General features: G+C 58.2%; 1 protein-coding gene and 1 long non-coding RNA gene across 4 annotated transcripts; one reads left to right on the forward strand and one right to left on the reverse strand.

The window, feature by feature from the left end:
- Nucleotides 1-482: 482 nt before the first annotated feature.
- Nucleotides 483-6688, reverse strand: LOC147584595 (uncharacterized). 2 transcript variants are annotated; one of them, XR_015251624.1, is made up of 4 exons: nucleotides 6151-6688; nucleotides 3521-3745; nucleotides 918-1051; nucleotides 483-785 (listed from the first exon to the last, which is right to left on the reverse strand). It is a non-coding gene; the product is annotated as an uncharacterized LOC147584595 (long non-coding RNA). The 2 variants fall into 2 exon arrangements; XR_015251627.1 differs by lacking the exon at nucleotides 918-1051 and having other exon boundaries at nucleotides 484-785; nucleotides 6151-6676.
- On the forward strand, nucleotides 5659-24204 carry GRTP1 (growth hormone regulated TBC protein 1). Of its 2 annotated transcripts, XM_025924529.2 has the most exons (8): nucleotides 5659-5820; nucleotides 6078-6229; nucleotides 11840-11998; nucleotides 14139-14263; nucleotides 16531-16627; nucleotides 21442-21614; nucleotides 21695-21880; nucleotides 23862-24204. In XM_025924529.2, exons 1-8 carry the CDS (start codon nucleotides 5783-5785, stop codon nucleotides 23949-23951), a joined length of 1020 nt encoding a protein of 339 aa, XP_025780314.2. In that variant the 5' UTR covers nucleotides 5659-5782; the 3' UTR covers nucleotides 23952-24204. The 2 variants fall into 2 exon arrangements, with proteins under 2 accessions (XP_025780314.2, XP_086564200.1); XM_086708074.1 differs by lacking the exons at nucleotides 5659-5820; nucleotides 6078-6229 and adding an exon at nucleotides 6365-6643.
- The last annotated feature ends 16 nt before the right edge of the window (nucleotides 24205-24220 follow it).

The raw sequence follows: 24220 nt of genomic DNA on the forward strand, positions 1-24220 counted from the left end.
AAACTTTTGTTTTTTTTTTAAATTTTTTTAAAGTTTATTCATTTTTGAGAGACAGAGAGTGAGTGGGGGAGGGGCAGAGAGAGAGAGACACAGAATCTGAAGCAGGATCCAGGCTCTGAGCTGTCACCACAGAGCCCGACGTGGGGCTCGAACCCACGAACCTTGAGATCATGACCTGAGCCGAAGTCAGATGCTCAACCGACTGACCCCCCCAGGTGCCCTTGTTTTCTAGTTTGTTTTTTTTTTTTTAATGTTTTTATTTACTTTTGAGACAGAGAGAGACAAAGCATGAGCAGGGGAGGGGCAGAAAGAGGGAGACACAGAATCCCAAGCAGGCTCCAGGCTGTCAGCACAGAGCCCGACGTGGGGCTCAAACGCATGGAGTATGAGATTAATACCTGAGCTGAAGTCGGATGCTTAACCTAGTGAGCCACCCAGGTGCCCCTATTATACTTTAGATTTGACCCCTTATAAAATGTAAATAAACATGTCTTTATTTAAAAAAAAATTTATTTTTAACATTTATTCATTTTTGAGAGTCAGACCATGAATGGGGGCAGAGAGAGAGAGGGGGAGACACAGAATCCGAAGCAGTTCCAGGCTCCGAGCTGTCAGCACAGAGTCTGACGCGGGGCTTGAACTCACGGACCATGTGACCATGACTTGAGCCGCAGTCGGACACCCAGCTGAGCCCCCCAGGCGCCCCTGAAGTCCCAGAGTTGTCAGTGCTTTCATTTCTCAGCAGTAGAAATATTTTTGAATGTGACTGCGTTTGGAGATCCAGCCTTTAAAGAAGTGAGGGTAAAACGAGGTCAGTCGGTAGCCCTGATCCCACATGACTGGTGTCCTAATAAGAGGAGGTCAGGACGCACAGAGGAAGCACGTGAGGACGCGGGCAGGAGACGGTGTCCACGCACCCAGGAGAATGGCACATTGGGAACCAGCCCTCGGACCTGCAGGCTCCAAGACTACGTGAGCACGGGTGCTGTCTAGCGGCCGGGCTGTGGTTCTTTGTCACAGAGGCCTGCTCCGTCGGCACAAAAACGGGGTTCTAGCACAGAAGGGAGGACAGGAGAAGGAAGGCTGGGGACGAGCGACAGTGTGTGCCTGTCCCAGCCTGGTACCCTCCCACCCTTCCTGAGACTGTTCGTCCGTCTGTCTGGTGGAGCAGGTGGAGGTAGGACCCCGGTTTCTTGGCTTCCTGGGGACGGGGTGCTTCCTGCGCCTCCCCTCCCGCAGCGTCCCTGAGCGTTTTGTAAGATTAGGTTGTATCACAGTTTTTGTTCTTTAAAATGTGCATTTAATCTTGTTACAAAATAAAACTTGCTTACAAGGAACACTCCCTCAAAATGATCTCTGAAAACAAATCGTGAGTTTCTCCGATGCCCAGAGCCCACAGAACAGCTGCATTCCACGTCTGTGCTGGAAGAACTGGAAACGCCAGCTCAGGCTATAATTGCAGGGCTCCCTGCTCAGTGGACCTGCCCTCTTCCAAAACCTGTTTTTCTTCTGCAGAGGACGTCACTGAAGGGTCTGAGGTGACTTCCTGCGGGGCACTCACAACCTGCCCTCGGAGGAAATCGCGTGTGAGGCACCTGAGCCTGGGACGGGAACAAGAGGCCCGGGGTTTGCTGAGCACAGTCCACACGCCAGGCAATGACTGAGCCCCTTCCGGCTCCTGCTGGGGAGAAGGAGACATGTCCAAGAGGACGAGCCTGGCCGGGGTCACACCCCCGGAAACTGAGCAGGGGACCTGCATGGCCTGGGGGACTGCATTCTCACCCATGACAGTCTGAGAGGGTGACACTTCCCCAAAGAGAAAGGCTCTTGTCAAGTGGCCCCGCAGCCTGGTGCACCTGGGCTGTCCCAAGGCAATGATTTCACTCACACTCCTGGGCTGGACCCCCCCTGCGGGGACTGGAGGAATGTGTAGTGTCTGATGACGGTAACCTTGGGACAGGGCCCCACACTCGCTCTAGGAAGGTGGCCGCTCAGACTCAGAGTTGTGGGCATTTCATGGGGTCACTGGAGACCCCATAGCACCCCGCCTCTCTAATAATATCTGCACATGTCCCTTCTGGCTTCATGGGGACGGCAGGAGTGAGAGCCTCAGGATCCTCCAGGTGGCTGGCGGTGCACTGACCTCCGAGCAGGCCACAGTGGGCTGGTGGGGGGCCAAGGCCGCAGGGCCAGTTCTGCCCCCTGTGGGGAGGGCATTACTGCTTTACTGGTTACACACAGTATTATGGAAACTTTCAGAACGGAAAACCGCTCCGTGTACCCAGTGCCCAGCTTCCTGGTTCGGCCATGGCTCCATTCGCCCATCTTTTTTCTCTCTTCTGGAATGAATCTAATGCCAACTCCAAACCTCATATTATTTTACCCATCAATACTCTTCTTTAGTCAAATAGAAAACATATCTGGACTTAGTACTTTAATTCAAAGGGATGGGGCTACTGCCATAGTGAGGTCCGGAAGCTTCTCTGGAGCTAGGCCATGGGAGGCTTGCTTCACGGGGCACAGTAAGGTAGGTGAGACAGCAGGCTGGTGGCCCGCAGGCTCAGCGGTGGGAGCTGACCCGCCCTGCGAGGCGAAAACAGTCCAGCTCATTACTGCTGGAGCAAAGGAGGGGTGTAGGGGGCAGAGTCTGGCTGGTCCCGGATAAGCAGGGGACCCCAAGTCTCACCTGCACCCCAGGAGAGGGCTCCCCGTGGGGATCTCTTTAGCAGGACACACAGGGGGCGTGTTAACCTCCACTGTTTCCCAGGGCTCAGCTGTGTCAGCCCCCAGTAATACACACACACACATGCGCGTGCACACACACACACACCACCTCACCACCGGGACACACCAGCGTCACTAATGTTCCCTTGTCCGTCTGCCTCCCAGTCCTCGCCCAGTCTCGCCCCCTGCCCCCACCCCCGCCACCGCAGGGTCTTCCCGGGTGTGGCCATGTTGCATCTGGTGGTCACGTCTCTCCAGCTCTTTTCAACTGAATCAGTCGACCCCCGCAGCCCTCGCTGAATGTGGGGTCACGCTGTGGTACAGGCCCCGGCTGGGGACCAGCACCCACATCCGGGGCTCGGCAGAAATGCAGCCTCGGGCTCCCACGGCCGCTCTCTGGGTCAGGGTCCCCGTCTGGGCAGTGTCGCTGGGGTGTCCACCCACCTCCCCTGCTGAGGCTCGGCCTGCACAGAAACTTGGGGACGTGGCAGGGGGCCATGGTGGTATCTGGCGAGTGACAGCCTGCGCGGTCTCCAGGGAGGACGGCTCAGCGCTCTGGCTGCCAGCTCTAAGGGAAGGGTTCTGGCAGGGAGGGTGCCCAGGGAACTCAGCCCTGGGCATGTGGACGGAGGTACTTGGAGGGCACAGTGCGCACTACCTCCTGTTCCCAAGGGGAGGCTCAGGCAGACCCTGGGCCGGCAGCCCTCTGCTTCCTGCCCTCTGGCCGCTGCTGTCCTGGCCACCTGGGCCTCCTCATCCTCTTCCTTCCCCTACTTCCTGGGCTGGCCGCTCTTACCTCGCTTGCCCCCACACAGGATGCCGGTCCTCCTGTGTCATCTGGCCCCAATACACCTGCCAGGGGTACTGCCATCACGCTCAAGCCCAAGTGCATGTGTCCTGTGGCCTGGGTTTCCTGCGGGGGCATCAGAGCCAAGGCCATGCTGCTCTTCAGGCAGTTGTGAGAAAGTGTGTGGCAGGGAGTGAGGCCGGATCCTGACCCCCATCAAGAGAGGAGGGGAACCTGCAGGCAAGGAGACAGGTGTGTCCCGGGACTGCTGGGTGGGATGGAAGCAGGGGTGCTGAGTGCCAGAGAAGTGGGGGCAGGAGCATCAGCTTGCTAGTAGGCCCGGCAACAGGAAGCAGGAAACGGGGTTTAGCCCCAGAGAAGAGTTGGAAGGTTGGGGGGGGGTGCTTCAGGGAGTCTTTCCCTTTGGCTGGTAGCAGCCATCCAGGTGGGGAGAGAAACCCGCCAAAGGAAGATGAGCAGGTGCGCAAGGCGTGGGCCAGGGGAGACCCCATGTTGGTGTGAAGATAAGTCACCCCGTCTGCCGACTTGAATGTCACACAAGAAAGTACCCTTGTTGAGAGTGTCCCGAGGAGGTCAGAGCAGGGACCGGGGGGGGGGGGGGGGCTTACAAAGGGCACTGCACTAAGCTGTGGCACCAGGACGCTGGCAGAACTGGCCTTTACGGTTAGGTCCAGGGGACCCTAAATTCCCTACAGCCCCCCAGGGTCCGCAGAAGTCTGACGATGGCTGGTGGCAGGGGGTCGGGGGGGGGGGGGGGGCTCCTGCCGGCTCCTCTGCAGGCTCTCTGCTTAGCCCTGGATGGATCAGCTCTGAGCCGTGTCGGCTGCCCGCAGGTCCAGTAAAGCTCGGGTAGACGTGTGGGGGGCGCAGCCACGTCTCTGCGTGGCCCACAGGCACTTCTCACGAGAAAGTACACACGTGCCCCAGAAAGGCATTTCCTCGGACAGGGCTGGTCACAGGTGGACTGGGCTCTGGGGCTCAGAGAAAGCGTCTTCCTGCTTGGGCTCATTGTTTCAAAAAGGACCCTTGGGGTGAGGAGGGCTGAGGCTACGAAGTGCCTTAAATCCAAAATTCAAAGAACCTTAAATACCCACTTTCTCACCACATTCCACATTTGTAAACCAAAATTCACAACATAGTTCTGGCAAATTTTCTGTGGTCTCCCTGATTTGACAAGGTTTTCACGCCCCAGTGTTGAAATCTCAGGAGAGTAATGGTGCTGGCTCCCAGGGCTGCCCCTGCAGGGCTCAGGGCGTCAGGGCCCCAGGACTGCTCAGGGCGTGCCTTGATGCCTTTAGTTTTGCTGGTGACTCCCCTCCCCCTCGCCCTGAGGAACAAGATTGCAGACAGCACCTGGCCTTGACTCACACGCCCAAGATTCTGAACACGTTATTGGAGGGGTGGCTGAATAGGGAACCCCCCCGTTCTGCCTCCTGTGGGGGTGCCCCCTGAGCTGTGAACCCCCAGTCACCCCAGATGACCATCCTGCAGGGTGGTGCACAGCCAGCCAGTTCCCGTGACCATGTGACCCCTGGCAGGGTGGGGGCTTTCCCAGGCAGTCAGGGCAGGACTGGAACCCGGGACCCCCTCCCCAGCCGGGTTTGGGGAGGCAGGAAGGAACAGGGCAGGTCCCCAGGTGGGTGCAGGGATTATACGCTGTTCTCAGGTCTGAAGTGAAGACTGAAAAAAACAAGTGAAAAGTAAGACTTGCTCTTTTCCGGCACAAGAAAAATTAAAATAGGGCTCATAGGTCAGAGCTCTGACCTTCGGACCGGCCAGGCACTGAAGTTTGAAGGTATCTCAGGAGAACCTCAACTCTATCTCCCACCTTTGCTCAAAGCCCGGGAGGCCTGAACGGAGTGACCGGGAAATGCCGCCCACCCACCCAGCCAGCCTGGGGGGGGGGTGGGTGGGCGGCGCGCACACCTTGCGCTCCAGACCGCCCCCCGTGGCCCCCTGATCCCGACCTCAGCCTCGCATCCCGCACCCCTCCCTCCGGGCTTAACACCTCCCACGCTCCCAGCTCCAGCAGCTCCGGACACCGCCCTCCGCGGGGGCCGCGGGAGCAGGTGCAGCCCCGCCCCTCTCCCTCCCGCTGCTCATCCCTCGGGCCCCGCCCCCCGCCCCGCCTCCCGCGTCCGCGGCCCGGCGGAAGGACACGCGCTCCGGTCCAGGGAGGGAGACTCGTACCCCTCGGCGTGCGCCCCGCGGTCCCCGCGCCCCCGGGCGCCCCCTCCCCGCCCTCCCGGCATGGAGCCTGCGGGGCGCCCCCGGGACCGGGTCCCCAGGTGGGCGCGTGGGGGCCGGGGCGCGCCTCGCCCAGCCTGGGGTGTGGGGTGCGGGATGGGGACATGGGTTGTGGGGTGCGAGTGGGTGGGGAGTCGGGGAGGGCCGGGGCGCGCCCCCCCCCCCCCGCACTCGGGTCGGTTGCGGTTCCCGTCGCGTCGCCACCCCCACGCGCGCACGCGGCCTCGTCCCCGCGGGGACCCAGTGCGCGCGCGAAACTTTATTTAGGGCTTACAGGTTCCTTTTCTTCTCGTTGCAGGATCGATCCGTACGGGTTTGAAAGGCCCGAAGACTTTGATTATGCAGCTTATGAGGAGTTTTTTTCCGCCTACCTGGTGATACTCACTAGAAGAGCGATGAAATGGTCCAAACTTTTGAAGGGGGGCGGAGGTGTCCAGAAGAGCGGTACAGGTGGGTCGGAGGCCGCGGACCGGCCAGAGCTGGTTCTGAGGGGCGGGGTCTCCGTCCCTCCCCGCCTCCCCCCCTCCCTGCCTCAGCGCGGAAGCCCCTGCCCGGTGGCCTGCCCAGCCCAGCTCTCTGTGGGCCTGGCGCCTCCTCCAGGCCTGCCCTCCCTGGCGCTCTCCCTCCTGCGGGTCTAGGAGGGCAGGCTTCCACACCGCCACAGAAGCCGGCCCCTGCCCTGTCCCGCCTGTGTTGACCTCTGGCTGCTCGTCTGGTTTCTGGTGTGGTTTGCTTTCCTCTGGGAATCACATTCCCCTCCCTGCCCCAGCGTTGGCCTCTACACTTGCTTCAACGTTTGTTGAATGAATGGAGTGTTTTCCCCAGGCCGCAGATAAGGAGCCGGTGGGGACCTGCCCGAATGTGGTGAGGCCCTTGGGAGGTGTATGCTTCCGGGACTCAAGATAAGGGTAGGGCTTTCTGAGATAGGGCTTTGGTGACCAAGAACGGTGAGGGCAGAGGTCAGCGGCAGGGACAGAGCTGTGTGACCGGTAGAGGGGACGTAATGAGAGCGTTCTGGTCTTGGGCCCAGGGCTCCATCACATGACTGGGCAGAGAGGCCAGCTGTAAGAGTTTTTTGTTTTTTTTTAATTCACTTTTGAGAGAGAGAGAGAGAGACAGAGAGCTCGAGTTCAGGTGGGGTAAAGAGTCAGAAGGAGAGAGAGAATCCCAAGCGTGCTGATGTGGGGCTGCATCCCACAATCCTGGGATCATGACCTGAGCCGAAATTAAATGTTGGGTGGACGCTCGACTGACTGAGCCACCCAGGGGCTCCAGTAAAAGGGTTTTTAAGCAAGAGGGTGTGACAAGGTCAAGTTTTGCTTTTAAAGGGGTTGGTGAACTAAGGCCCAGAGCGGCCCCAGTACATAGTGCAGTTGCACAGGGTTGGTGGGGACAGGTTGATCTTGGGGGTGGGGCGCTCAGGGAGGAGGGAGAGAGGCTCTTTCTCAACTCTGGGCCCCACCACCCACCTGCCTCTCCCTTGACCAGGGGCCCTCCTCAGGGCTGTTACTGCTGGGGGAGTGTTCAGGAGCGACTCAGGTGAACTAGCAGTTCACACAGTCCGAAGGGCCGGGAGGGGCCTCAGGCTGGTCCCCTGTTGCCAGGCAGACCTTGGATGCTGCCAGCGCCCTGTGCGCTCCCTGCAGGGATCATCCCCCAGCGCCCATCCCTGCATCGCCTCTGTTTCCATCGGCATGTCTGCCTTTATTCTCCTTTGTGTTTATTCTTAAGAGTTGATTGGTCTTTTGTTTTTAAAAAATACAAGTGTATAAAAGTAAAGCTAATTTGGATCCATAGTGAAAATCTGCATCACATGAAGTACCAGGGGCTCTCCTCCTGGCCCAGCTGTTGGTTCAGGCAGAGGCCATTGCTGACAGCACCGTGCGCCTCCCACGCACGTGTGCAAATGTGGCGGCTGGCCCCGCAGGCCGGGAGTTGGCGGGAACTCAGGAGAAGCCTCCCGTGGCTGACCCTGGACCCGGAGGCTGGTAGCACGCAGTCACTAAGACGTGAGTGCGCCTCAGTGGCCCTGTCTGTGGTGTTACCATCTGGTTCTAGCCTTTCCCTGTCCTTCCCTTTGGAGAACCCTCAGCATCTCTGTCCTAAGCCGCATGTGGCGCCAAGTGTCTCTTTTCCGGCATCTGTTCTGTTCAGCGTGCAGAACCTTCCAGATGCTCACCCTTCCTGTCTTTTCCAGTTGTCTTCCCTGGTTCAAAGGTCTTACCTGGTTCAAAGGTCTTATCTGGTTTCTGCTCCTACTTTCTTTGAGCACTGGTGTCTGTGAGCTCTAAGAATTTCAGTTTGGTTTACTGAAAGAATTCTCTTTTTGTTTTAACATTTCCTTGACTTACATAACAGACTGTGACTGTGGTAAAGAGAGGGGCAAAACAGGTTTGGAAGCCAGAGTGTCAGCTTTGCGATGAGCCTCGGGCCTGGGGGAGGGCAGCCTGGTGTTCCCTCAGGAAACAGAAGCACAGGTCAGTCTGCAAGAGGTGTGTGGTTCATAGGGTTCAGTGGCCCCGGGTGTCGTGGCTGGTGCTGGTGTGGTTTCGGGGCAGGACGGTCGGGGAGCCTGTCAGCACCTGCACGGCTCTGTGGGAGTGGCTGTGTGGCACAGACAGGAGTGGACGAGTTATTCCAGAAATGAGAGTCCAGTTCTGTAGTCACACTCAGCTGACTGTCCTGCAGGGACCATGACATCCCAGGGGGGAAGGGCCTTGGTGGGCATCGTTCTGTGACCTCAGTGACCGGGTCTTGTTGCTTCGTTGTCCTGTGTAGTTTTCTGTTTTGGGGGACTTTTGTCTGGATGCCTGCCTTCCTGTCACCAATAACATGGTCACCTCCGAATCTTGGCATCAGCACGTCTCTTGGTGGCCACCAGAACTCACTGGCCCGATTCTGCCACATGTGGACACAACCAGTGTTTCCTCTTTGTTTCCTTTTTTGTCCATAACAAATACCCACCAGGAGCACGTGAGACAGGTCGATCCTTCTCCCGTAGCCTAGAAAAACGAATTCAGTCCTGCCCTGGCCCAGCCATTGCTCCAGCTCACGTCCCGTCTGAGGGCGGATGCTGAACTGCCTTCTGCAGGGTCTCAGCTCTTTCCTAGTAGCTGCAAATGTCAGCAGCATCTAAGTTAGAATTAAGTTGCAAACACCTCTTTCCAAAGGCAAATACCAATAAATACAGGGATTTGCTTAACTTTGTTGGGACAGACAGTTGGAAGTGATTTGTCTGGGGTCCTTGTTTAAAGAGATGCCCCCCTCATCTTCCCAAGGTCAGGAATGCTGCCGGACAAGTCCTGCCCTGAGGAAGGGGTCAGTGGCAACAGCCTTTGTCCCTGGAAGCTGTTGACACAGCTCAGCCTCCTCGGCCACCTGGATCTCAGGCCGGCCACCTGGATCTCAGGCCGGGGCCCCGTGCTTCACCCCCGTCTGACGAGGAAACTGAGGCCTCTGCCAGGCGGGACCTGCGGGTCCCAGTAGAACCCAGTGTCCGACTCCAGTGAGGCGTTTAAGCATCTTACAGGTGCCTTTTTTTTCTATTTACAAATTTAATTTGTAGTGAAATATGCTCTTACTAGTTATACTTCTGTGAGTTCATGGGGAGGTTCGTGTCCCCTCAAGACTGAAACCAGCCCATGTCCTTAAACACTCGCTCCTGCTGCCCCTATGGGCCCTGTGCGCCGCCTGGGCGCTGGGGCCTCTGAGAGTGTCCTGCCAGCGGGCCCCACGGCCCCAGGCCTGTGAGGCTGGCTCCCCCTGTGCCCTGATCTGGGGGATCCCGTCCTTCTTCCCTCCTTGCTGAGGAACACCTCGCTCTCCGGGACCACGTTCGGCAGCTGCAGGACCTTTGAGCTGATGGTATAAACAGCCGTGCAAGCACCTGTGAGCAGTAGGCTTTCCTGAAGCAGGGTTGTGGGCTTGGAGCCGAGTGTGGGTCTCACCCCCCCACCCCCGTGGCCGAGCTCCGCCCGCAGTGACCCGGTTCCCTCGTGCCCTGTTTTGAGCCTTCATCGGAAAGACTGTTTTGCCCCTTCTGCCCGCAAGACTTTCCTTTGCGACGCTGTTGAAACGCAGTCAGCTCTGCTCCTGTGGTTATTTCTGGAGTTTCCTTATGCTCCGCTGCCTGTGAGTGGGGCCTGAGGTCGGAGGTGAGCCCCTGACTCGGCGGCTCCTCTGGTCCCCCTGGGGATTGTTGTGGTTCCAGGCGTCAGTTGTGCTGGAGGCAGCCTGGGGTCTGCGTGTCCCCCCTTTGCACGTCTTCAAGTTAGGCATCCCTGGCCGCGGACTGGCCCCCGGGGGTGGCCACAGCATCTGCCTGGCTCCCTGCGGCCGGAGACCCCTGCCGGCTCCGGCGGAAAGCGCGACAGGCTGGAGGCAAGGCGGCCCCAGTGGTAGTGTCCTTGGTTCGCGTGACCTCACCAGCGTGGGGATGCCCCAGAGGGTCTCTACTCCCTGTGGCTTCCGCCCCTCATCCCGCACACAACTGCTGGGCCTTTCCTGCCCTCATGCGCCCTCTGGAAGCTTCCGCTGAGGCCGCATCCGTGGTGGGTTAGCGCAGACTGCGAGTTAGCGGAGCTTTATCAGTGCTTTCCGTGGCGGCTCTTCCTGCCACGGTTTTCTGTGATACACAGCTGGCGCCACAGATGCTTTTCTCCTTGTAGCAGATCGTGGACTTTCTTTGATTGTATGGCCTTTTGTTTTTTCTTAAAATGCATTTTTTTAAATGTTTGTTTATTTTTTGAGACAGAGACAGAGCATGAGCAGAAGAGGGTAGAGAGAGAGAGGAAGGAAGACACAGAATCCAAAGTAGGCTCCAGGCTCCGAGCTGTCGGCACAGAGCCCGATGCGGGGCTCGAACTCACGAGCTGTGACATCATGACCTGAGCTTAAGTCGGATGCTCAACCAACTGAGCCACCCAGGCACCCCTAATGCATTTCTTTTTTTAAAAATGGTATTGTGGGGCGCCTGGGGGGCTCCATTGGTTAAGCGTTCGACTTCAGCTCAGGTCGTGATCTCCCGGTTTGTGAGTTCAAGCCCCGCGTCGGGCTCTGTGCCGAGAGCTCGGAGCCTGGAGCCTGCTTTGGATTCTGTGTCTCCCTCTCTCTCTGCCCCTCCTCCGCTCTTGCTCTGTCTCTGTCTCAAAAATAAAATAAACATTAAAAAAGAAAATAAAAATGGTATTTGTAATGTAATATGGAAGGAAAATAATAAAGCTTTGAGTATTTCCTTCGATGAACGGTTTTGAGGGTTAAACTGAGGTCATTAAAAGCATGGTGTTGTACCCCTGGCTTCCTGTAATTCGCTTGAACATCGTCTCACAAATCTTTCCTGTTTACCTAGGAAACGAGCGAGCAAGTTGTTACCTAAGGTAGCTTGTGGTTCTTGGCTTCTTTTCCTACGTGTTTCTATGGTCGCTAGACAATCGATGATTCCTTTCTCATGTATTTATTTTCAGTAAAATATCCCTCCCAAAGGAAGTAGCTCTCCATTGACACAAGTCAAGTGCAGAACAGGACACAAACACCGGCCGCTGAGCCCCCCCGCCAGGGGGTCACACAGGCTCCCAGCCTGGGACCCTGCAGTCCCTTGTCACCTCCAGGGCTGGACCATGCACCAGTGCCTTTGTCCCTGCCCACAGCTGTCCCTCTGGCCCTCGCTTCTGCTTCCTGCCTCATGTCCCCTCACTTGGTGCAGCTTCTGTGCCTCCGGCCTTCCGGGTATCTCCTGTGTGTGGAGCTTGTGGGGCCGCCCTGGGCTGCAGTGACTGATCCTGGCCCCAGGGGCCCGGCCCGCTGCCCCCGCACGGTGTGCTGACGGTGAGGGAGGACGGGGGCCGGGGTGGGGGGGGGCTGCCCCGTGCAGGAGAACGGTCTGCAAGGAGTGCACGCAGTCATCCGGGTGGGCATGTGCAAAGTTCTGCTCTTCTCATGTTTGACATGGGAGAAGCCAGGCGAAAGCATTGAGGTCGCGCCCTTTGCTCTCAGGCTCTGCCAGGCTCTGACCCCAGGCCACGCTGGTCTGTCCCTGACTGCAGCCCCTGCTTTCCATCTCAGTGAAGCGCTATATCCGGAAAGGTGTCCCCCTGGAGCACCGGGCCCACGTCTGGATGGGGGTGAGCGGAGCCCAGGCCCGAATGGACCAGAACCCCGGCTATTACCACCGGCTACTGCAGGGAGAGTGCAGCGGCAGGCTGGAGGAGGCCATCCGGACAGGTGAGTCGCGGGCAGGCGCGGGGGGCACGCAGCCCCCCAGGAGGGAACTTGCGCTGTTACAGATTGCCCACTGCTTTTAATTTGGAATTTTATTTTTCTTATGGGAAAATCAAACCTTGAACATTCGTGAGGGGAGAACAGTGTTTTTCACTGATTCGGCAAACACTAGACGCCAGCCAGCTGGGAAGGTCAGGGGCAAGGGCAGGGGCAAGGGCAGGGCCGGTTTCTGCAAGAAGACCTTGCTGCAGGCTCTGAGCCGGCAGTCGTGACCGGAGGGTAATCGCTGGGAGGGCTTTGTGCTGATGGCAGCGCCCTGGGACTTAGGGACACACGTGGGGATGTGTGGCTGGTGTCGAGCTCTGGGTGCCGACGGTGCCCCAGGCACTCTCAGTGACCACACAGACTCACGAGCTCTTAGATATTCCAAGTGCTCAAAACAAACGTTTAACCCTTATAAACTGAATAATTTAGATTCTTAGGAAGTGTGACTGACCGTCTGATTTTGCTTTTGAGAAATACACCCTTAAATATAAAATAATTAAAGCTGAGAGGTGGGACTCCCTGTTGGCGGTGAGACTGGGGAGTGTCCCCAGCCTGGGGAGGGGGTCCCTTGCGCAGAGGCCACGTGTGTCAAGGAAAACAGAGTGTTGCTGTTGGTTTGAAAAATGAACTGAAAGGCTCTGTTTTAATGCCGGTGTTTTTGGATAAAAATGTCTTATTGTGGTAAAACATGCATAATAGAATTTACTGTTCCACCTTCCCAAACCGAAACCCCGTCCCCATGGAGTGTCAGCCTCTCCCCAGCCCACCATCCTGTCGTGTCTGGCTCGCTTACCCTGGTGAGGGGCCCTGGAGGCACATCCACATGGCAACAGGCGTCAGAATGCTTCCTTTTCAGGGCTGGGTCCTGTTGGCTGTGCGGACAGACCCTGTTTTGTTGGTCTGTTCTGTTCTCCGCTGATGGGCGCTGGGGTCACTGCCTCTCCTTTTGTGGGTTTGCTGTTACAAGCATGGCTACACGGAGATTTCTCTGAGTCCCTGCTTTCCAGTCTCTTGGCATGTGCCCAGCAGCGGACCTGCTGGACCATCGTCGTTCTGTCTGTTTTCTTGAGGGGTCTGGAGAAATTGCTCTGCAGGGACAGCGCAGTGGAGCATTCATAGGGTGCATGAGCAGACTGGACGTCCCTGTCCCACCCACCTCTGAGGTGGGAAGGAGGGGCTGTCCCGGGGAAAAACTTGGGACTGGTCACTCAGAGTCTGAATTAGTAAAAAAAACAAACAAGAAAACCAAAACCAAAACACCACTAAACTCCTGGTGGATTCTAAGTTTTTGGGATATTTAGAATTCCAAGAAAAAAAAGTTTTTGTAAACAAACACACAATGGCAAATAACGTCCTTTGAGGCACTAATACTTCCTGTTCTGCTTAGATCGGTTCTTTTATAAGCAGAGGTGCGGCTCGGAGACCAGAGGGAGGCCCAGGAGCGCTGCCCGAAAGCTGTGTGGGGGCCGAGGGGCCTGCACAGCGGGTCCGTTCCAGTCATCAGCCATAGCCCAGCGGCAGACACACCACTAATCTAATCCAAGTGGGGTCACTAGGTCAGAAAAAAGAAGTACTTGTGTCATGCACCCACTCCTCCCCCCTTCTGCCCGTGTGTGGGCTGGCTCACAGAATCAGGGTCAGGTCCGAGGGAGGTTCCCACAGCGCCGGTGAGGAGGACGCAGGTTCTGATGAGCAGACAGTTTATTCACTTCTCAGTGTCCGGTTTTGCCGTTTGTCTCTGAGGGATTCTCGGGGTGTTCTGCCTTTCCACAACTGGAAAGATTTTCCAGTTTTGTGTTGCCTGTGGTCCTAGAGTTAAACAACCCCCTGGCTGGGGTGGGGGGTGTTGGGAGGGGGGTGCAGACAGGCTGCATGGCGGGGGCTGTGAGGAGAGGCGGGATACCCTCCTCTTCAGTCCTGACTCCCTTTGCTGTGGCCTCAACCGTGGACGTGGCAGGGGCTTGTCCACAAAGGGCGACCAGGGTCGAAACCTTTGCTCACACCTGCCAGGTGGGGTTCGGGGTGCCCCCTGTGGTAGACACGAGGGTTACATCACAGGCCAGTCTTGGGTAATCCTGTGTTGTGAATTTCCCTGCAGATATGAACAGGACCTTCCCGGACAACGTGAAATTCCGGAAAAGCGCGGATCCCTGTTTACAAAAGACCCTGTACAACGTGCTGGTGGCCTATGGGCGCCACAACCAAGGTGTGGGGTACTGCCAGGTGAGCCCCCAAGGGAAGGTGACAGCGGCCAGCAAGGATATACTAACCCTGTTCACGGGCTCCCTAGTCATGGTGCCTGTGACTTTGACACATTCCCCAGGTGGAAAAGTGTTGAAACATATGCTTAATGACTTACTTTGATGTCAGAAGGCGGGGGCTGGGAAGGTAGGAGGTCACTTAAGTGGCCCCAGGGCTGTAGGTACTGAATGAGTGACTAGCACCTGCTGGGCTCAGTGCAGGGCCTGTGTGGGGGCGCTCCTCCCATGCTATTTCTGGGAGTCAGATCTTCCCCTGCGATGAAGGGGACAGCCTGCATCCTCACCTGCCAGTTCCTGTCACCTTGCGAGGACATGCACTGTCTGGGGTGTCGGGGAGGGAAAGACAAGGGCCCACGTGTGGAGCCACAGAAGTGCCATTGGCGAGCCTGCAGGGGACGCGGGACATCCCATGTGGGCCTGAGGGGCTGGAGGCCTGCCAGTGTGCTGGCTGCTTGGGTGCCTGGAGTTCTGCTTCCCGCTTTGGTGCTCCTGCTTCTAGGGCTTCCCAAGGGTGCTGGGATCTGCGTGGGGACTTTGTAGCCCACCCTCTCAGGCGAGGCTCCAGGGGCTCGGCGGCTGGGCTGGGGGGCCGTGGCTGCAGCGACGGGAGGGGCAGAGCATCTTGCAAAGACAGTAGCAAAGGCGCAGGCCAGACAGGCTGTTTTCTCAGTGCCCTGGAGCCTGCCCGCGGTGCCAGGGGAGGAAGTCAAGATGGGTAACTGGCCGTCCTGGACGAGGACCGGCCTGTTGGAGCCGGGGAGGCTGGGCAGCCAAGAAACCGTCTTTATGTTATTCCACTCGCTGTTCTTGTAGGTTTTAAAAACAGCGTTAAAACAACCCTTACAACTTTAAGCGTGAGCGCGATGTGCAGCTCATGGTCCGTATCTGTGCACACGCAGCCGCGGGGACAAGGTCTGCAAGCTGAGTGTCAGGAATGGGAGTCTGTTCTCCGTGGTCGGAGGCGGGGTGTGGGCAGGCTGGTGCCCCTGTGGCTGAGGGGTGGTCTGTCCAGGCCCCGGCCGCTCGTGGTCTCTGGAGAGCCCTGGCGTGTGCCTGCCTCTTCACGTGGCCTCTCCCTGGGTGGCGTGCGTGACACTGGGTGACAGAGGCTGGATTTTCCCCCTGTTACTAGAGGAGGGCACATTTTAGAAAGCGTTGGGAACAAGGAAGGAAGTGGAAGTCGTCTGGAGTGCAGTCACGCAGACGCTGGCCCTCTGTGGGTGAGCCCTGCGCCTGCAGCTCGCAGGTGCCCTGAGCCTCCCTGGCGGTCTCCCTCATAGAAACTGTCTGCAGCCCTGAGCGTCCCGCCACACTCTCGCGGTTTTACAAAATACACTGTTGGCTTGGCATCTGCTCTGATGCAGACTTGAGCACTCATGTCTGTTGGAACACCTGCTTTAGAGGCTGGATGTAGGTGTCATCCGGGCTGAAGGAGGGTCTGAGTGGTGTGGTCTCGGTGGGGGTGGGTGGGGGGAGGCCTGAGGGGGTCTGAGTGGTGTGGTTGGGGTGGGGTGGGGTGGGGTGGGCAAGGCCTGAGGGGGTTCTGAGTTGTGCGGTCGGGGGGTGGGGTTGTGAGGCCCAAGGGGGGGGTCCGAGTGGTGTGGTCAGGGGGTTGGGGGGGATGAGGTCCAAGGGGGGTCCGAGTGGTGTGGTCAGGGGTGGGGTGGGTGGGCGAGGCCCGAGGGGGATCTGAGTGGTGTGGTCAGGGTGGGGGGGTGGGGGGTGCAAGGCCAGAGGGGTGTCCGAGTGGTGTGGTCAGGGTGGGGGGCTGAGACCTGAGGGGGTCTGAGTGGTGTGGTCAGGGTGGGGCGGTGGGGGGTGCGAGGCCCAAGGGGGGTCCGAGTGGTGTGGTCAGGGGTGGGGGGGGTCTGAGTGGTGTGGTTGGTCGGGGGTTGGGGTAGGTGAGGCCCGGGGGGGGGGGCGTCTGAGTTGTGTGGTTGGGCGGGGGGGGGTGCGAGGCCCAAGGGGGGTCCAAGTGGTGTGGTCGGGGGGCCGAAGCCCCAGGAGGGTCTGAGTGTGGACTCCAGGGCTGTGACCCCGACAGCTTCTTCACACAGATTTGTGTTTCTGCCTTCTTGTGCTGTGTGTGTCACTTGGAGGGCAGATCTCGATCTTGCACCAGAAGGTCATTCTGGAATTGCGTGGTTTTGGGGACAGCAAGGGACGAGCAGTGCGTCATAGCCACCGAAGGTGGCTTGAGGTGGCTCAGGACCCGTTTTCTTGTTTCAGGGAATGAACTTCATAGCAGGCTACCTGGTCCTCATAACCAAGAGCGAAGAGAAATCCTTTTGGCTGTTAGACGCGCTCGTGGGAAGAATACTGCCTGGTGGGTTGAACACGCCTGTGACCGTTTGGGCCCTGGTTGCACTCTCTCTGCTCTGCAATTTAGCGTGAACTGTCTGTGTCGGGTGCTGGGCTTGGTCCCCAGGCTGCCCCGTTGTGTGGAGGCTGGCAGGGCCCAGAATCAGTGAGAGGTCCACTCGGCTTCCTGTAGAGTTCAGGACAGTCCTAAGAGTGAGTCGTTGTCAGCTGTAACTGTTATTGGGATGAGAGTCATTCTTTCTAATTCATTGATTAATAAATAGCACCGGTTTTGGTAATGCATTGTGGACCCTGATCACTTTGGGAAGAGAAGTGGCCAGAGCCATCTTGGGTGGGAGAAGACCTGTGCCCTCCACAGCCACGATGGTGGTGACCAGACCCAGCCTCGTGCTTGGCCTGAGGCGGGCATAGCTACACAGGGCATGTGCGGCCCGGGGAGTTCTCGTGACCACTGGGCGGGTGAGCCCTGGTTCTCCCCTCCAGCATGCGTGCCCTCAAGTCGGGCTGGAACCGCCCTCACCACCCTGGAGAGCTGGCCCCAGCTCCGGGCACCCCGCAGTGACCACGGCAGGAGTCGGCTGTGATTTCTGCCTGGGAGCATACAGCATGTTTCCGTGTCCCGAGTCTCGCCTCAGCACAGCAGTACCACACGGGCCCAACTACTGATCCATTTTACAGATGAGGACCCTCGAGCCTTAGATCCCGTGGCCGTCAGATGTTGGCACGTGCCTCACGGAAGAGTGAACCAGAGTGAATCAGAGTGGCACCATTACGGAATGGGGCCTCCTCACGCTCCAGTGCCACTGTTCGCCATGGCACAGAGTGGACACGCCAGCAGCCCTCCTGGATAGGCCGCCTTCAAGGGACAGACCGTCCCCATGTGCGTGACATCTCACTGTCCCAGCTCTGCCTGGGGAGGCCTGAGCAGCAGGTGCAGGGAACTGGCAAGGAAGTGGCGGGGCGGGGGGTTGGTCAGGGGACCTTCCAGATGGAGCGATGGCTGAGCTGCGTCTGGAGACTGAATCACGATGTGTATTTGTACTGTGACCAAGTCAGCTCCTTCCCACAAATACTCACTGAGACCTGTCACATCCCCGGGTTGCTTTGGGGCTTGGGAAGTTTCAGCGAATGAAGACACAGGCGGGAGGGGGCAGCAGCAGCCATGGCACAGCCTGAAATTGTCACAGAGGGGCTCTGGGCTGGCCCTGAAGGGCAGGTAACTGCACAGGCTTGTGTGTTAGCCCCTGAAATGTCCTTTCCCATCCTCGCGACGTCCCGTCGGACGACACTGCAGTCAGGACTGAGGGGGCAGAGGCACTGCTGTGGGTCACTGGAAGCAGGCTGGCCCGGCACCAGCATCCTGCTCCCTAGTTTCTTTCCTCGTCACACAGAAGCAGGGGGCCTGGGAGGTGGCACGCTGGTCACACACGCTGAGCCGTGCCGGCCTCCCCGCGGCACAGGCTTCCAGGACTGGTAAGTCGGAACAGAAGCAGTCAGAAAGACGAGCCGAGACGAAGGCTGGTTCTCTGGAAAAACCAACACAACAGACAGAGCCTGGCAGGACGGATACGTGGAAATGGAAAGGGTGCTGGAATTTGAAAATTTTCAGAGGTTTTTAAGAATCTCAAGAGAATACAAGTAAGACAAAGAGGCCAAGTGGAAAATTTTGAGAAAAATACTGCCTAACAAAGCTGATTTAGGAGAAAGTGGACCGTCTGAAATGGCAATACTGTCATCGAACCTTGAAGGTGTGGAGAATTTCTGCGCGCTTTACAAATCTTTCAGAAAACAGAAAAGGACACACTCATCCGCTCACATTGTGGGGCTTGCGCCATGCGGCTGTCACACAGACAGATGTCATAGAAGGTCTCACATGCGCAAATCACACTTGCGGTGACATCAGCTGCTTGGACCTCGGTGGTTCTTTTATCTGAGGAGGGTTTATCTAGGGAACCAGGGAGGCCTGAGGGAATACTGGAGATTTAACGTCCTCTCCTGCCATTACAAGGAAACGGTATGGAGACCAGAGGCGAGAGCGCAGAAATCGATTGGTCTTCCGACCTATGAATCTGGGGGACTTGGGGTTTGAGGTATGTCGATCAGTAGGGAAAGATGGCCGTTTGCAACATCCTCTGTGACACCTGTGTACATGGAAAACCCTATTCCTACTCCAGGTGGATTCAAGACACATGAAAAAGCGGAACTTTGACACTCAGAAAATGAGGTGAGAACAGCCTCGTGATTGCTGAGGAGGGAGGTAGGTCTTGAACAAAATTCCAAAAATAGAAGACAAGATTGATAATTTTCGTTACGTTAAAATTAAAAACTGACTTTGAGATAAGACCTTGCAAGGAAAACAGAAAAGAGGTGGTGTCTGTGATCACGCAGCGCACGCGTGAAGGGTCCCTACCGCTCTGGGTAGGAGCGGCTCAGTAGGAAATAATAGGAGGCCTGTGTGGCTGAGAGTTGGGAAGACCGGCTGAGGTCTCCCACGAGCAAGAAGGTGCAGGGACACCTGTGACTAGGCCAGCAGAGCCGCCCCTGTTTCAGAACAGCTGATGTGGGAGGGAAGTCGTGTTCTGGAGCACCAGTACACGGTGTGTGCACGCCCTGAACTTGGCCTCCACGTGCAGACCCTGCCCTTCCTCCACCCAGCCTGCCGGGCGGCCTCTCTCGGGTCAGGCCGCTGTCCTGAGCAGTCACCATTCGGACCAAGGCATCCAGGGAAAGGACGAGGGAACAGGCCTCCTGGGCCTGCAGAGATGCCGGTGAGGTCCCGGCTGACGGTGCCATCGGGCTTCAGGAACGGAGCGGGAGCGCCGTCTAGGATGTCGCATCGAGCAGAGCCCAGTGAATTAACACACTGGCGTCCCGACAAGCTGGTGTGACCTGTTTCCCCTCCAAACACAGCTCAAGACAGAAGGTGGTCCAAGGGAGGACCAAAGCACCTTCCGTCGGGGAGACTCAGGGGCCCTGGGAAGCAGAGCGAAGGTGTGAACACTGCTGGAGCTGCCGTGTGTCTCCCGTGTCCTCTTGACGACCTTGTCCCAGGGGGTCACCCTACCTGCGGGCCGTATCTCACCGCCTGTGCCCTTTGCCCGTGGGGTGTGCTTTTGCCTTTGGGGGGCTGGAGAGCATTGGTTTTGGAATTAGATGGCACCCCCTTGGATCCCAGCTCTGGCAGCAGTAAGATGGGCTGGTTCTAAATCTGTGCCCCAGCCCGGCTCAGCCCTCCAATGTGCTGACGTGGCCAGGGCGCTGTTTGCAGAAGGCTGCCGTCCCCGAGGTGAGGCCCCCGCCAGGCCTACTGAGGAGGCTCCTCGTCCTGTGCTTAGCCGAATGCTGGCCCGGAGGTGTGCTTCTGCTCAGACGGCCCAGAGGAGCGGGCCCCGGGCTCCGGGCTCCATCTGCCTTCGGCATCAGGGCCGGACGCGGCCAGGAGGGTGAGGAGGTCAGGTCTCGGGGTTCCTGCCCTGGTGACCCCCAGGCCCCGGGGCAGTCAGGGTGTGAGCTGGTCAGGTCTATTTTTGGAAGGTGCTGTAAGCCTCTCGGGCCAGGAGTGAGGCCACCTTGCTGGGAGCTCAGCAAACCCTCTTACCGCCTGAAGGCTTAACCCCGGCTGCCCCAGGGCGTCACTTGGAGAACTGGGTCGCTTGCAGGACACTCTGAACGGACTGCAGAGGCTCTTTGCTCCATCTCCTGGGGGGGCCAGGATGTTGCTCAATTTAAGAAGAGATGATAGATGCAAAATGAGGGTATGAACAGGAAAAACTTGTAAAATCCTTGGTGTTCTGTTTTTAAATTTTTTAACGTTTTATTCATTTTTGAGAGACCACTTTAACAGCAAAAACTAATCATTAAAGTCTATAATACGTGCCTTTAATGAGCAAAAAAGTTCTCTGGGAGGACACATGCGTTCGGAGAAGACACGCTACGGGCAGCGTCGTGCTGTCTGTCCAAGTACGTGGTCCCAGCCAGTGGGGACCGCCAGCTGCCAGCCGGTGCCCAGGCCTGTGGGCGGGAGGAGTGGAGCGGCCGTGAAGTCACCTTGGTGGGCTGTGCTTTCTGTGCTCCTATGGTTTGGGGCCCCCAGGCCATGAACTTGGTTAAGGCATTTCTCCAACTTAAGCTATCGGGTCTCATTGTGATGAACAGGACAGCCCAAGCCTCTGGCTGCCTCTGTCCTCCTGCAGTCAGAGGGGTGGGAATGTCCAGCCCCTTCTAGAATGCCAGGAACTTGACCCTCCAGTGTGGGGAGAGGACGCGGGACTGATTCCGAGAGCAAGGGCCCCGTCCTGTGCAGGTCACTGTCAGCACTGTCCCCGCACCTGCTCCTGTGTCCCACGGCCCCTGCTTAGCCAGATGGCGTGTCCATGCTGCCGGCCGGCCCTCAGCGAGGGCACCAGTGTGCTCACACTGACGAGCCCGTCCCCAGAGCTTTCTCATCTTCCCAGACCGAAGCTCCGCACCCCCAGCCCTGGGGCCCACGATCCTACGTCCTGTCTGTGGGTGTGGTGGCTGCAGGGATCTCAGCCGCACCAGTCCAGCATCTGGCTTTGGTCCGCGCACCTCGTCCTGGGGGCTCACCCTTGCTTGTGGGGCTGAGGACAGTTCCGCCCGCGTACACGGCACACTTTTGTCCCTTTGCCCGAGTGGACACTTGCTTGTGTCCCCCCTCTCGGCGCCATGAGCGCAGCCGTGCAAACGCTTCCTGCCGGCGGATTCTCACCGGTGCACGGCGCGGCCTCGCTTTGGGAGCCGCCCTCTCCTCTGCTGGGAAGGGCGCTCAGCCACAGCCCTGCTCTCCTCGTGTGGCAGATTACTACAGCCCTGCCATGCTGGGCCTGAAGACAGACCAGGAGGTCCTGGGGGAGCTGGTGAGGACCAAGCTGCCAGCGGTGGCGGCCCTGATGGACAGGCACGGCGTCCTGTGGACCCTGGTCGTGTCACGCTGGTTCATCTGCCTGTTCGTGGACGTCCTGCCCGTGGAGGTGAGCGCGGCATGTGCCTCGCGGGGACCAGGGCCGTGTGAGCCCCCAGCCGGTGACGCTCCATTTCTGTTTATCCGCAGACGGTGTTCCGGATCTGGGACTGTCTGTTCAGCGAAGGCTCGAAGATTCTCTTCCGGGTGGCCCTGACCCTGATCAAGCACCACCAGGCCTTTATTTTGGAAGCCAGCAGTGTGGCGGACACCTGCGAGCGGTTCAAGGAGATCACCAGAGGCAGCTTTGTGACCGAGTGCCACACCTTCATGCAGGTGAGTGTCGGGGCTCTGCTCCCGGTGCAGCGGCCTGGCCAGGCGTGCTGGCGTCCCCAGCCTGCCTGTCCCTGTGTCCCCTCTGGGCCTCGCCTCCCCCCTGCTGGGACCCCTATCAGCCTGGTCCAGGTTCACTGGGTTGGAATGCAGACCCATCTGACCCCTTCCCCTGTAGCCAGCGTCTTTGGTCCCAGATGGCTCTCCGTGGCCCCAGTGGGGTCGCATGTGTCTGTTGTGTGTCCTGCCCCAAAGGGCAGCTCCCTGATGCCAGGGCCTCCGTGCTGGGTCCTGGACCTCGTGCAGGCTGTGTAGATGACTCTGGTGTGCTGAGCGAACGGAGCAGGAGCCGTACCGACAGGCCTTCTGCGGAGGCCGGGGGAGGCTGATTTCAGGTTCTGCTCGGCACCTGAACCAGCCATCAGTGCAGGCAGGTGGCCCGGTTGTTCCCCCCGACCTCCCGGGAGGTAGCAAGCCCCCGGCTCTGCCATCAGGGGACAATTGGGTGATCTGACGGCAGACTGCCCTGGAATCAGGACGCTGGCCAGAGTGCACCACTAGGGCTTTCTCCCACTGGGGGGACGTTGGAGCGCGGAGCGGGGTGGCTTTGGGAGCGGCCTGGGTAGAGGCGCGGAGAGGCCAGGGCCTCTGCCCTGGGGCACGGGGAACGAGGGGTCCTAGTCTAGCTGGACTCCAGGCCACGGGATGACCAGTCGCCAGGGCCACACGCGCTCTCCGAGTGGCGGGCAGACGGGTGGACTGGCCATGCTCAGCAGCCTCAACAGAGGTGGTGACCAGCTGGGGACCGTCAGAAGCCTGCAGCTCTTTGGAGCCCGTCCCACATGACACAACGCCTTGTCCAGAGAGGGCAGAGGGCAGGGTCGTGGGCCTGGGATTTGGACAAGGCCCCACCTACCCCGTCTGGGCTGCAGCTGCTGGTGGCTCCTCCAGGGTGACACGGGGTTTTCTGTTCCCTGTTAGTGCATGGGCGGCTCAAGGTCTGGTGATACGGCCATCACCCCCGAGGGACCCAGTGCCCACCCCTCCCCTACCCAGCAGCCACCGGTCTGCTTTCCATCCGGGTTTGCCTTGTCTGCATGTGTCAGGTACACCAGCGAGTCCGCGTGTCGCTGTCTGGCTGCCTTCCCTCCGCGTGACGCTTTCGGCGCCGTCTGGTTCTGACTGGCATCGCGCACGCTGGTGGTCACACAGTAGGTGCTCAGTCAGTGCGAATGTTTCTAAAGCACCCCAGGGGGCCGAGTGGCTGCCGGTACCGCGAGCCACCCGAGGGAAGCACTGTGCGTCATGGCCCTGACGGGAGCTGCTGGGGAGGCGGCCAGCACGGGGACCTTCCCCAGCGATCTCTGCAAAGTTGAACACGGACGGGTTTCTTCCCCGACGCGCGGTACCTGCAGCCCATGCGCCCTCTAGAGAGAGTGCCGCACAAGAATATCTAGAATTTTCTGGAGAGTAAGCAGGGCTCACAGGACTTGCCTGATTCCCCCTTCAGGACCATAAACACTCCGCCGTGGCCTAGGTGCTGCGTAACACGTACCTGTGGAAGAATTCCTCTAATTTCTTCAAAAGAAAACCTTTTTACTGCCAGCCTCACATCTGGCCTGGTTTGTAAACCATGAATTTCTCAGCAGTAACTGTAGAAGTGATCGTTAAATTATTAGTATGCAGGAGAGATGTGATGGCATATACTACCCCCCCCCCCAACCCCCGGGGGACGTCTTTCTCAGTGCGAAGCCCGTTCTCAGCAGACAACAGTCTGAGGCTCCACCGGCTTCCCACACTCCGGCCACTCACCAAGGGCCCTGACTGGCCTCGGAGCTGCCACAGGACCCCTCAGCTACAGCTCGGGGCCGCAGGAGAAGGGGCCGTGCAAGCCCTTCCCTTGGGGCAGTAGCAGGGGTATGGGGGGGCCACTGAGCTGAACACCTGTTGCTGGTTTTTTAAACAAATTCCCTTTGTGTTCCAGAAAATATTTTCAGAGCCCGGGAGCTTGTCCATGGCCACCATCACCAGGCTTCGCGAGAGCTGCAGGGCCAGGCTGCTGGCGCAGGGCTGACCAGGACCCCTGTCCGCTGTCACCCCCGAGGCTTCACTTCCAGAGCTGACGTTTCCTGCTGTTCGGTGCCGGAAGTACTTGACGTCTGTACACTTCGTTGTGAATGTTTTTCAAGACCGATTTAAAATTATGTCCTCTATAACTCAATTATGGGCTATGAAATCATGGATTTCTAGAAATGTATTTTTACTTGAGATCTTGACCTATAAAATGTGAGATGTGAATATTTAATAAAGCACGTGAACACCTCCGAGTTTGTGACCATCAGC

The sequence above is a fragment of the Puma concolor genome, chromosome A1 (genome assembly GCF_028749965.1).
Source record: "Puma concolor isolate L17-30 chromosome A1, mPumCon1.1.hap2, whole genome shotgun sequence".
Taxonomy (NCBI): Eukaryota; Metazoa; Chordata; class Mammalia; order Carnivora; family Felidae; genus Puma; species Puma concolor.